The 13,775-nt window shown below is 35.8% G+C and overlaps 1 protein-coding gene across 4 annotated transcripts; it reads left to right on the forward strand.

Moving 5' to 3' along the window:
• Positions 1-4,114: 4,114 nt before the first annotated feature.
• Positions 4,115-12,202, forward strand: LOC104224465 (uncharacterized). 4 transcript variants are annotated; one of them, XM_070163040.1, is made up of 20 exons: positions 4,115-5,514; positions 5,876-6,079; positions 6,517-6,639; positions 6,726-6,794; positions 6,877-7,059; positions 7,437-7,508; positions 7,596-7,726; positions 7,907-8,045; positions 8,151-8,220; positions 8,310-8,437; positions 8,548-8,604; positions 9,008-9,058; positions 9,882-9,977; positions 10,087-10,172; positions 10,433-10,499; positions 10,591-10,657; positions 10,738-10,877; positions 11,056-11,147; positions 11,480-11,546; positions 11,702-12,202. In XM_070163040.1, exons 1-20 carry the CDS (start codon positions 4,285-4,287, stop codon positions 11,876-11,878), a joined length of 3,249 nt encoding a protein of 1,082 aa, XP_070019141.1. In that variant the 5' UTR covers positions 4,115-4,284; the 3' UTR covers positions 11,879-12,202. The 4 variants fall into 4 exon arrangements, with proteins under 4 accessions (XP_070019141.1, XP_070019142.1, XP_070019140.1 ...); XM_070163039.1 differs by having other exon boundaries at positions 4,117-5,514; positions 9,008-9,193; XM_009776126.2 differs by having other exon boundaries at positions 4,119-5,514; positions 6,877-7,041; positions 9,008-9,193.
• The last annotated feature ends 1,573 nt before the right edge of the window (positions 12,203-13,775 follow it).

Here is a 13,775-nt window from a genome sequence, read left to right on the forward strand (position 1 = left end):
TTGGGCAAAAATCACGTGCTTACACACATTTATCAACGTCATGACAATTAAAATCATAACCATCTCTCATAGCGTTGGAAACCGAAATTAAATTCCTTCTAACGGAAGGTACATATAATGTGTCTTTTAAAGCTAAAATTCTACCACTACCAAACGAAATACTAATATTTCCTAATGCTAAAGCTGGGGCTGCTGAACCGTCTGCTTGATAAACATTGATTTCTCCTTTACTTAGCCGCCGTGTTACCTGAAACCCCTGCAAATAAGTGCAGATATGATTAGTGGCTCCCGAATCTACACACCATGACATAGTAGAAACAGCCGCTAAAAATGTTTCAATGACAAGTAGATGTAAATCACCTGGTTTATTTTTCAGCTTGGCCAGATAAGTTGGACACTGCTTCTTATGATGCCCGGGCTGCTTGCAGTGATAACACTTGCCCTTAGCCTTTTTCACATCAGCAGTCGCGCCACCAACAGAGGGTTTTTGACCCTTTTTCTTTTTCTGCCCGCCTCTCGGCTTAGAAGAAGAACCTGCCTCAAAATTCAATGCCACGGGAGGAGCTTGGGACTTGATAATAGTCTCTGCCGACTGCAGCTCATTCAACAATTTCGCAAGGGACAAATCCATTTTGTTCATGTTATAATTCAGGCGAAATTGCTGAAAACTGTCAGGCAAAGTCTGCAGGATCATTTCAACCTACGTGTCCTTATCAATGTTAGCTCCAAGGACCTCCAGTTCATTCAGAAGACTCATCATCTTTAGAACATGGTCCCTGACCGATGAACCTTCCACCATTTTGGTATTCAGAAGGGCTTTCATGGCAGTCTGCTTAGCCGCACGATTCTGATCTCCAAACATTTCTTTGAGATTTTCCAGAATGTCATAAGCAGACTCCATCGACTGATACTGATGTTGCAGAACATTCGACATGGATGCCAAAATGTAACACCGCTCCATCTCATCAGCCTTAATCCATTTCTGGTAAGCCTTCTGTTCATCATCTGTGGCATCATCTCCAGGTTTTTCTGGACACACCTCATCGAGCACAAATTTGTACTCTTCAGCAATTAGAACAATATCCAAATTTCGTTTCCAATCAACATAATTTGGACCCTCAAGTTTGTTTTGGGTAAGAATGGCAGTAAGGGGATTAAAAGCAGTCATTGTTAATCTGGGAGACATTAAATATTTAAATAGATCAAATCAGTTTGTATTATGAACATTAAAATTCAAAACACATTATATATATACAATCTATGCACCTTGAACAACAAATTTCGATGGGAAAGAAGCTATTCTTGCAATATACATATATAATGACAGATTTTCACTCCATAAACTTAAACATGTCATACTCAGATGGAGAGTAAACTGTTAATTTAAGCCAAGTGAATATCAACATTCAACATATATTAGTCCCATTGAACCAACATGCATACTCAGATGGAGAGTAAATACAAATAATCAATGACTAGTATAACATAGTGATTATTCATAATATTTTTATCCGATATGGAAGAAGACCTACGTCAATGTGTAAAAACATTATATCACTGATTTTTAAAACCCCCGGGGACCAAGGGAATTGATCCCCACAATTGCTGGAATTAAAAACAACCAAAAACAAATTCAGAATTTTAGAAAAACAGCAAAAACACCATCTAAACGACCCCGAACGCCCAAAAAACGACTTCAGTCATAGAAATCCATGAGTATTGCTCACTGGGCCGTTTCGCATGGACCTGCCAAGTTTCAGGTCAATCGGAGTCAGTCAACTTTTTGACCTCCGATTTTCTGCCCTAATTCAGCAAAACGTGTCTTTCCATTTTACACGATAAAATTCAACTTTCAGATTATTCTAACTCAACATCACCAATATTAAAAGGATACATCAAGTTTTCAGAATAATCAACACAACCCATAACAGATAATCACACCAAAAAACAGTGCAGGTTTTCAGAAAAACAAACTTTGCATGTAATTCAAAACTTGCATATAGAACATGATATTAATCCTTATGGTTTATCCTAATTATTTAATTAGACGTGAGTAAGCTCTGATACCAATTGTAGGAATATATACCACAGCGAAAGCAATAACAGAATCTTATTCACGTGTAATCTAAACAACTAGCACGTATGGAGATTTTAGGATTACCTCTTGAAGCGTAAACACAACAAATCTATGTCGTTCTTCAGCTCCTCAGTTGAAAACACACTAGCAGATTTCTACAGTCTTCTACTGTGTTACCCAAACAATAACCGAAAATAGAGAATTTTGGGTGGGCCAAAATTCTAGTAGAAACCGCAGTCAGAATCATGTAAAAAAAATGTCCAACCCTTATATCCATATATATATAGTTGCGTTTTTTAGGTCAAAATCGTTTTCAAAACCTGTTAGGTTTCCTTCTCCCACTAAGGGACGGTTTCCACGTTTTCTTTCCCACTAAGTAACAGTTTTCACTATTTTCTATTATTTAGGCACAGTAGAGACCACATAATTTAATTAACAAGGCTTCCTATTATGATATTAATTTCGAAATTCTGAAACTAATTTCCATCATAATAAATTACGAATTATTCCACTAAAAATTCATAATTGCACTCCTTAGTTCAATTTCGAAATTCTTCCATAAAACCTTATTTAACTCCCCATGTTAAGATTCAGATACTAATCAATCAAATTAAATTACTGACTATTTAATTTATTGATTACTTCCTTTAGACTTACACTTAACTTATTTCATGTGTCGGATACAAAATCCACCGGCCGGGTTTACACATGAAAACTTATAAGCTTTCATAAAGGAGTATCATCAATCTCAAAATCGAGACATGGATTCCATCAACTAATTATTACTTCGCCAATGTATATCATTGTTATCCAATTTACCAGGCTTATTGACTCGCGAAAGAATCTCGCCTTTTAATAAATCAAAACAACAAGTGACATACACAACTAATAATAATTATATCAGGATTAAGAGTATAAGTACATTAAATGGACTAGAGAAATTATTTTATAAAGTCAGTATAAAATACTCATCTCTACTTGATCCGTTCAATACATACAAAATGTACTAGCACAAGAAGTTGGAATTAAACCATTCCCATAATCAAGATAAATTATATTTAATCTTGTGCTACAATCATTCCGATGATTTGTCCAATTCCATCATTAGATTGTGAACATTAACTTTTATGTCTTACAAGAACCGATGATTTAATCTTCCGTGTATAAGCTAAACTCTATACACTAAATCATCTACTATGTAAGCAATGGACGCACAAACCAACACATGATCTATTTAAAATGAAACTTTATTGAATTTAAACAAGTAAATAAATAATTGTTCATAAAGAATACTATAACAATACGCATGGCTTATAGTATATTCTAACAATCTCCCACTTAGACTAATAACCATGCGTCTACAATTTTGACACCCATTCCTTCTACATGCTTATCAAAAGAAAAAGGGGAGTTGACCTTAATATATATATATAAAATCTTTTGGGAGGTGTCTGTAAATTTCACCTTATTATATGGTTGGAATTGGGGATAAAATTTATTCCGATATTGATCTATAATGTGATAATAATTTGACCTTAATTTTGAGAGTAGTACAAAATTAATATATAATTCCAATATTGATCTCCATGTTCTCTCCAGCTCAGTTCTACGAGGTGTTGACTTTGTACCAGTTGTTATATTTTATGGGAACTCTAAAGAATGGCTCTTCTGAAATTTCAAGGCATGATATGGGTCTGAGATCTATAATTTGAGTCGTCTCCAAACTGGCTGTTACTTTAAATATACTGTATGTGACGGTATATTTTTATCTTTTACGGTACCTTCTCTCCACATGCAGTGATCTGCACTATATATAGGGCGAACATCTCTCTCCCGTAGTGATGCTATAATCTCCATCCTAACTTGTTACGATCGAATTGAAACCTTAGCCTGAGTTGTTTATTTCAATCATTTATGTTTGGTCGTCCATGTGAAGCCTGTTCTTTTTTTCTTTTAATAATTCTATTAGACTTCACTTCCATTATATTAATTACCCCAAAAAAAATAAAAAAATAAAAATAGAATGACTTTTCCTAAGACTCAAGATTTATTAATGAGGTCCAAATATTATATTGCCTGCCCCCTCAGATCAGCCATTTAAACCAGCGTGCTTGGGTTGATCATATTGTAAGAGAAAACCCATTCTTAGTAACACCAAAAAGTCACTCTCTTGCTCTTTGTTTCTCAATACTGTTAAGAGTTTGATTATGGATAGAGAGTTGGCTCAGTTCCAGATGGAGGCGATTCTAGGACCTGAGTTAGAGCCATTTGAAACCTTTATTTTGGATCATATGTCGAGGGCCAAAAAAAAATATTCAAAGGCTAAGTCAATGTTCAGTTTGTTAAAGCAAAAGGATCCAAACTCCCTTGCTCTTAAGCTAACTGACTCTCTTGGCTCTTCTCATGAAGTTGATTTTCGTGAAGTTTGTGCTGAACTCCTTCACAAGTTGCTTGATGACGACGACTTGTGCACGTGGCACAATCTAAGTGTCTCCACTCAGTCCGCCATAAAGCGTTTTCTCATTGATCATATTGAGCAAGAAGAATCAGAATCAGAATTTATCATCCAAGAGCTCCGTCACACCATTTTGTATCTAGCTGTTTCACTTGTTCCAGATAACAACTGGTCTGAGTTAATGCCATTCCTTATGTGCTGCATCACTTCCGGTTCAAACAAGTTAAAAGTCTCAGCTTTCTTGATTTATGGGCTAATAGCTGACAGAATAACGGTCGTTTGCTCAAAAAATATGCAATCGCAACTTCTTAATGCACTGAACTATAATACCAGCCTCGATTTAGATGTGAGGATAGCGGCTATGACAACTGTGATCTGCTTCATTCAAAGCGTATCTAGTTCAAATGAAAAGGAACGGTTTCAAGATCTTTTGCCAGGTATGATGAAGACAATGACAGACGCATTGACCCACGGTAAGGAGAAGGTCGCTGCAGCGCGAGACGTGTTGAATCTTTTCATAGAGCTGGCGCAGAATGAGCCTAACTTCTTTAGGACGCAACTAACTGTTGTTGTGGGTTCAATATTGGAGATAGCAGAGGATGAGAAATTGGAAGAGGTGACGAGGCACTTGGCAGTTGAATTTTTGATAACTTTGGTTGAGGCAAGAGAGAGGGCCCCCGGTATGATGAGGAAGTTGCCCTCCTTTAGTAGAAAATGCTTTGCAATATTATTGAAGTTATTACTAGATATTAAGGATGATCCTGCTTGGCATAGTGCGGAGACCGAGCATGAGCATACAGGGGAAACAAACAACTACACGTTTGGTATGACATGTTTAAACCGGTTTTCTGTTGCATTAGGTGGCAAGACTGTTGTTCCTATTGCCATAGAGCAGCTGTCTGCTTACGTGGTTTCCCCCGAGTGGGAGAAACGCCACGCAGCTCTCGTTGCACTTGCTCAGATAGCTGAAGGTAGCTCAAAGGTACAAATCTTATATCTCATTAGTGTATTTATCATGAATATGTTGCGATGATTATATTGTGTTTTGGAGCTGCTTTTTTGCTAGCAAATTGATAGGATATAGACAAGATAGTTTTCCCACTTCCTCCTATTAGTTTAGACTCTCTCTTCTACTTTAATTTTCGTAGGCTATTAGCTTGAATCCGCTTATGCTTTCCTGAGCTGAGAGTCTATTGGAAACAGTCTCTCTAACTCCACAAGGTAGGGGTAAGGTCTATGTACACATAACCCTCCCCATACTCTACCATGTGGGATTACACTACGTATGTTGTTGTGTTGTTGTTGTTGTTGATTAGCTTGAACCCATGAATTCTCTTTTATAGGTTATGATCAAGTATTTGGAGCAAGTAGTGAATATGATTATGCGTTCTTTCCAAGATCCTATTCCTCGAGTCAGATGGGCTGCTATTTATTCAATTTCCAAATTGTCAACTGTCTTCTGTACAGATTTGCAAGTACAACATCATGACCAAGTATTGCCTGCATTAGCTACAACTATGGATGATTTTGGAAATCCACGAGTGCAGGTCTGATCTATGGTGATATGAACCCTTAATTAATGGTCAATGCAGACTTCTCAAATTACAATTGCACCTATAAAAGAATAGGTTATTATTAGTTATACGAAAAACAGCCATCAAAATTATCGTTCTGCAACTTTGCAATGGGGTTACATATTCCATAAAGCTGATAATCTATAACTTGAATAGGATTAATCTGTTTAACATTAAAAAGTTAAGGATATTTGTGAAACTTCCCTACTAGAATATTGTGCAATTAGTATCTTAATAGCCTGATTTATGGAGTCTTAACAGTGCATTGCTTGAAATCTAAGGTTACAAATGTATTTTTGGTTTACATTAAGCTCTTGCTTTAAATATATTTGGGTCATTATACTGCTTCACTCAGTTCATGACATCAGCTAAGTTACTCGATTTGCTCTCTTTGGCATTAATTTTCATAGGCAAATGCAGCTAGAGCTGTCGCAGCTTTCAGCGGATCTTTAAAGCAAGAAACATTGGTACCTCCAGAAACTTTGGTACCACACTTAGATGGATTACTTAGCAAACTTGTTGTACTTATACAGGTATGCAAATATAGAGGCCACCATGTTATAAAGGTAGATTAATAACTACTAGTCTAAGATATTCACTGCTGTTGTTTGAAATGCAGAATGACAAAGTCCAAATGGTTCAAGAAGCAGCATTAAAGGCGTTGTCTGGTATAGCTAATTTGTCTAAGGTATTACCTACTTGCATTTATTTTTGACTCAGTTCTATATCTACTTATAATGATGGCTAATATAACATACTTCGACGTACAGGTGCACTTCCAAAAGTACTATGATTTTGTAAAGCCATATTTGAAAATTATCCTGGTAAATGAAAATGGTGAATCTTATCGCTACCTTCGAAGCATAGCGTTGGAGTGCATAAGCTTTATTGGGACATCTGTAGGCAAAGAGAAATTCAAAGATGACTTAAAGCAGGTCTACTCTCCACGCCCGGTACTTCATTGAGTGAGTTTTTTCCACGATACCATTGCAGATGGAATCTATGTTGCTTGGACTCTCCAAAAATGTTGCCGGGTGCGTGTCGGATCTTCCAAAAGTAGTACATTTTTGAAGGATCCGATACGGGTGCTGCAGCATTTTGGAGAGTCTGCACAACATAGGATGGAATGTCTTTGTTCTTGTTTGCTTTTGCTATGCTAGTCAGATGGCTTTCTAGTGGACAAACCATAGTATTCTCCTACTAGTTGCTTTTTGGTCTTACATTCTTCCTCTCTTTTGACACTCTATTTCTTCACTAGGTGGCGTGGTGTGATCTTATCGCATTTTTTCATTTCTGAACATGGACTTTTTTTTTCTTCTTTTCATTAAAGGTTATGGAAGTGCTTAATTACTCATTACAAGAACCACAAGTGAAAGAGTTTGATATTGCTTGCAATCTACAGGTATGTCTTAATCATTTGATTTTACGGGCTCAAAACTTCTTTTTAGATTTGCCTCTCAATATTTTTGATTTCTTGATTGGATCGCAGTCATGCTTCAGGATTTGCTACTGCATGGGGAAGGATTTTCTTCCTTACATGAGTACATTAATGCCCCCTTTGGTTGAATGTGCTCAACTTGAGCCCGATAAGACCGTGTCCTCTGATAACTTATATGATAGGTAAGCCTTTACATTTAGATACTTTTTCTTCTTAATTTGGATGTTTGCGTTCTTTTTCTATCTTTGATTTTATGTTATCCATGATTAGTAGTAATTTTTTCTTCTAAGTTAATTTGGCACTTATATCAACTAGAGATTGAATGTTATCCAGATTCATTGGATAAGTTTCACATTTTGCAGTGTACATAAAGTCAAGTTTCGGAATGAAATAATACGCCTTGGAGGAAATGACCTCCTATATCAGAAATCTTTAGCCTGTGATATCCTTGGTTTATTTGCCCGGAAATTGGAAGAAGACTTCTACCCGTGGATTCCCCAGGTCGTCCTGAATGATCACCTGCACATATTCATTTTCTCATGTGATGCTGAGTGAAAGTCAAATAAAATTAAACAAGTAATATCAATTGCTTAATTCATGAAACAGGTTGCTTCAGTCTTGGTTCCGCTTCTGAAATTCTATACCCATGACGAAGCCAGGAAATGCTCTGTTAAATGTGAGGATTCTCAATGATTTCATACTGCTTTCTAATTTTCTAATTCTTCACTTTGCTGATGCAAATTTTCTAATTTTTGCCTGTTTAAGCCATGTATAACCTCTTGCGTTCTGCCAAACTGGCTGTTGAGAAAGAGATTGCGCAAGGTGGAACCGAGTCATATTTCAAGGAGTTGGCAGACTATATAATACTGTCTCTGTTAGAAGCTTTGCATGAGGTTGTCCTTAATATCAGTACTTATGTTCTTTTTTTTGTTGTTGCGGGAAATGTTTAAGTTTCTATTTGGATAAAAAGAGAAAGTGACACTTCATTTGTTACCTAACACAGGAGTCTATGGCAGAAATATGTGCATTCATGTTGGATGAATTGAATCATTGCCTGCAGGTTTGGTTATGTCTGAGACAGTCTCTCTTTAATATTCTTGATCCAAGTTTACAGTGTTTTCCTAATTTGGGAGTATGGTAAATAACTCCAATTTCTTCTCCTTCAATAGAGATCTAAATCGAAGGGGAGCCTTGGCGTAACTGGTAAAGTTGCTGTCATATGACCAGGAGGTCACGGGCTCGAGCCGTGAAAACAACCTCTTGTGAAATGCAGGGTGAGGTTGCGTGCGTACAATAGACCCTTGTGGTCTGGCCCTTCCCCGAACCTCGCGTAGTGATAGCTTATAGAGATCTAAATAAAACACTGTATTCTTGATATTGCTTGAAGTGTTCCATTAGTACTATCAAGGTTAAAAAGAGAAATGGCAAAATAGGTTTTTCAGATTATTTCTTTCTTTTTTCAGATCAGTCCACCACTTCTCATTGAAGATCAGCTCAGTCGAATAGTGAATGAGGTAAAGCATGTCATTACGGAAAGTTCAAATAGAAAACAAAAACTCAAAGAGAGAGCAAAATCAAAAGACTTTGATGCTGAGGAAGATGAATTGCTAAGGGGGGAAAAAGAGCAAGAAGATAATAGTTTGTTCCATGTATGTTCCATTTCAAGAATAAGTTATTATCTATTAGAAATGACACCAGGTAGCCACTCGAAAGGCTGCTATTCAGGAATTAGTCATTACGTCCTGAATTTTAGTTTTCCAGTTCAATTTTTCAGGACAAAAATGTTCTGAATTGTCCTAACGTTAAGATTTTTAGTTTAAAACTTCAGGACAAAATAAATACTGGTTAATCTCTAAATAGCACCTCTAAAAATGATTATCTGTGCGCTTGCCCCTATTATCTATTATTATTCTCTAATACGAGTTGCGCTGGTTATTGATACACCCATTTATTGAACTTAGCTCATCTTGACCCAAATCATCTCAACCCATTTAAAGTTGGTCTAATTTTTAGCCCAAATTGACACATGAGTAACTTTGTCAGAATATCTTAGAAATATTTTTTTGTTTGATATGTTATATATGACTATAACAAAAGAAAAAAAAATTATTTAGTAACAACACAATTCATAAGAAAATAACACATTAATTAAAGTTTGGTAAGAGTTGGGCGGGTTGGACTATGACCCAAATTTTAGCCCATCTTGACTCAATCCATCTCAGCCCAAGTAACTTTTTGACCTGCCCTTTATTGACTCAATTTTGAACCGCCCAAAATCAACCCAACCCGCCAATTTGACACCCCTATTCTCAAATAACATAAAGCATTTCTTATCAGGTTGGTCTAGTATTAAATACGTTGATCGAAACATTCAAGTCTGGTTTCTTGCCTTTCTTTGACGAGCTCATGTCATCATATCTAATTCCTATGTGGGTAAGTTCACGACATGATTATCACTGTCATCCTAACACTCTAGTTTGTTATTCATTTACATATCTTAATTTACATTTCTTTCTTTCAATTTTTCTTTGCTTATATGAAGCGCAAAGATATGACAGCTCAAGAAAGATGCACACCATTTCTTATCTTTGATCATCTTCTGGAGGAGTGCCCTGAAGCGGCTCTAAAGTGTGTATAATCAGTTTTTTCTTAAATGTTCCACCAGGGGCAGCCCGGTGCACTAATTACTTGATATGCCCCGGGTCCGGGGAATGATCGGACCATAAGAGTCTATGCAGCCTTACCCTGCATTTCTGCAAGAGGCTGTTTCCACGGCTTGAACCATTGACCTCCTGGTCACCTTGCAATAACTTTACCAGTTACGCCAAAACTCCCCTTCTCTTAAATTTTCCACCGTATTGATAAATTTACTCACTATGTCCAATTAGGTACTCTGATGAATTTCTTCCTTTGCTTTTGGATGCAAGCAATGACGAAAGTCCAGCAGTTAGACAGGTTTGGTTATCTTAAATATGGTTGCTGACAAGTTCTTTATTCAAGTGGTTGCTTCACTGGTTTAACCAAACACCATTGATGTCGTGTTCAGTGTGCTTTTTATGGACTTGTGCTTTATGCCGAATATGGTGGTTCTGATTTCAAACCTGTTGTTAAAGGTATAATATATATCATGACAAAAGATGATGATACTTACAATAGTATACTTTTACTTACTTATTCTCGTGAAATGATTCAGAGGCTATTTCAAGGATCAATGTAGTGATAATGCATTTTTGGGCTCGTGAATCTGAGAATGAAAGTGCATTTGATAATGCTGTTTATGCACTTGGTAAGATTTTTCAGTTTCATTGGGAAAATATTGACTCATCAACCCAGGTTTGTCCTTCTCGAAATCGCTAATGTTTATTTGTTTATGCATTTTTAAGCCTACATTCATATATGCTTATGTTGGAATTACTATTTTTACTTTCTGTTTATCCTATAGTTGACTCATATGTACTATTTAATCTTGTTATAATTTCTTCATAATTCTAATTCCAAAATTAATTGGTAGATTATTCCGGTTTGGTTAAACTGCCTTCCTATAAAGTGTGACATGGCTGCAGCCAAATATGTTCATGATCTACTATGTTCAATGGTTGAAAGGTACTGTATTAGTTTGCTATACTTTTCATCCTTTTCTGGTCTTCACTTTACAATATCAGTACTTGATTAGAAATGTTTTCCACAGATAAATTATGTGTTCTTTGTTCTAGCATGCATTTCGTTCGAAATAAATTTCTTAATATCACATCTTTGGAAAACTAAGCAATCATTAGTTTAACGAACTGCTTGAGGTAATTATATTATTTTAGAATCATAAATAATATTATGATCTAGATAGACTTCTATTATAGTTTTTGAACTAATACACAAACTCATATAGTAAATCGTTTTTATATAATCTTTATTGTCTTACTAAATTTTCTCACGTGCAGGTTAGACGAAGAACTTATTGGTCCCAACTATCAGTACATTCCAAAAATTATTTCAATTTTTGCAGAGGTTAATCTGAAATCAAAAATATTAGATGTTAGAAAGTTGATTGATCGATATGACACTGCCAATATGACTGTCTCATAATATTGTGGAATAGTGGCCTTTTATCAAACTAAATTTTATGTATACACATTCAATAATTGTCTGTTGCTTCTGTGTAGGTTCTATGTTCTGAAATTGATTTTGCTACACAAGAAACTACAAATCGCATGATTAATGCATTGAGGCATATTCAACAGACACTATCACCAGCCGCCATGGAATCAGCATTTTCATATCTTTTGCCTCGGCAAGAGATGGAATTGAAATCCATTCTATCACTTGAAGAAGATGTTTAACTTTTAACCAATCCAATGAAACCACTACTATTGTAAACATTTTGATGTTCAATATTCCTCTAATGTAATTTCCCTTATTCCGAGTCCTTTGGTAGTTTATACCAACTTCGGTTGAATTGCTGCCTGCCTATAAAAGCTGACCTGATTGAAGCCAAACATGTTTTTTGTTCAGAATGTACATAGATGTAATTTCATATAGTATACATAGCACAATCATAGGTAAGATATTTAGGGATTTTTTGATTTTGTTTCCTTAAATAGATTCACTTGTACACCCACAAATAGCTCTCATTCTTTGAATAACAAGAAAAGAATATTGCTCCATTGTCTCTGTATTTTACATTCTTGAACAGTTGTGTTCAATGGTCTAGTTTGTATCCTCATTTACTCTTAAGTAATTCAAGTCTTGATTTTGTTACCTTAGAATTGCTCATTAAGGCTGGTAACAGGGGCAACAATGAAAACCAGTTCCTAGGAATTCCACTAATTAATATAATTACTAGTGATTTGCTCACGCTTCGCGCGATAATTAAACATTTAAATAATCCTTTTCTAATATACAAATGACAAAAAGATTTTTTTTTTCAAATCTAAAATCATAAGATTTCAAGATTTAATCTATTTTATCGTTGGCAAATGTTATATTTTTCTCTAAGTTTTCTAAAACTTAAATGAATAGCAAATTTTAAATCATGTTTTGTTTTGTACATTTGGCATGTATTTAACTATCTTTGTTTTAATTTCATTTCATTAATGAGTTTAATTTTAATTTCTTTATAATCTAAAAAGAAGGGTTACTATATAAAGACCTATCTCAACGTGTCCCATAATTTTAACTACAAACACAAATTTTGTGGGGGTTCCTATTATACCTCATATGCTTGTAAAAGTGTATTTTCTATCACTCATGACACCATATGGCATAGTAATGACTTTTACTCCCTTAAACGAGTGAATAGGATAACGTATATGTGATAGACCCAAAAGGTCATCACTCGTTTTGAAAGTAAATTCTATGTTCCGAGACCTTAAAAATCTCTTTTTGTTTTACCTCGATTTACGTGTGCAGTCCGGACGCATTTCCGAAAAGCTTTTATGTAAAATCTAAGTAAAATAAGGAAATCGACCTTTAAAATGGATTAAAGTTGACTATGGTCAACATTCTAGGTAAATGGACTCGGACCCGTGATCCAATGGTCTCTTAGGGTCCGTGGTAAAATATGGGACTTGAGCATTTGCCCGGAATCGAATTCCGAGGTCCCAAGCCCGAGAAAAGAATTTTTAAAGAAAATTATTTGCTGGAAAATATAAGGCTTTTAGAAGTGAATTGATACAATTTTTTGATGGTATCGGGCCCGTATTTTGGTTCTGGAGCTCGGTACAAGTTTAAAATAATAATTTGATTGAATCTGTGGAATTTGGTAAGAATCTGAGTTCGTTTGGTATAAAACGGACCTATAGTTGAGAAAATAGAAATTTCAATGTTCTTGAGTGATTTCATGAATTTGAGGTTTAATTCACAGTTATTGATGTTATTTTGATGATTTGATCGCACGAGCAAGTCCGTATGATATTTTTGGACTTGCGTGCATGTTTGATTTGGAGCCTCGAGAGCTCGGGTGAGTTTTGGATAGGCCACAGAGTGTATTTGGACTTAGGAAAATTGTTGCAGGTTCAGTTATGGTATTATGGCCTCTGATCTCGCAATTACGAGATCAGGGATCGCAAATGTGATGTCCGATGGCATGGGAATTGCGAAGGGATGATTGCAAATGTGAAACAAGCCCTGGCTAACTTAGCTCGCATTTGCGAGCCTTTCTTCGCAAATGCGAAAAACCTCAGAAATCCCAGAGGTCGCAAATGCGACCCTCTCCGTCGCAATTGCGAAGATGACAGG

The sequence above is a fragment of the Nicotiana sylvestris genome, chromosome 11 (genome assembly GCF_000393655.2).
Source record: "Nicotiana sylvestris chromosome 11, ASM39365v2, whole genome shotgun sequence".
Classification (NCBI taxonomy): domain Eukaryota; kingdom Viridiplantae; phylum Streptophyta; class Magnoliopsida; order Solanales; family Solanaceae; genus Nicotiana; species Nicotiana sylvestris.

Coding starts and splice junctions, on each gene's coding strand:
- LOC104224465 (XM_070163039.1), top strand. CDS start 4,285: ATGGATAGAGAGTTGGCTCAGTTCCAGATGGAGGCGATTCTAGGACCT. Junction 6,080..6,516: donor TTGGAAATCCACGAGTGCAG/GTCTGATCTATG, acceptor TAATTTTCATAG/GCAAATGCAGCTAGAGCTGT. Junction 10,878..11,055: donor ATATTGACTCATCAACCCAG/GTTTGTCCTTCT, acceptor ATTAATTGGTAG/ATTATTCCGGTTTGGTTAAA.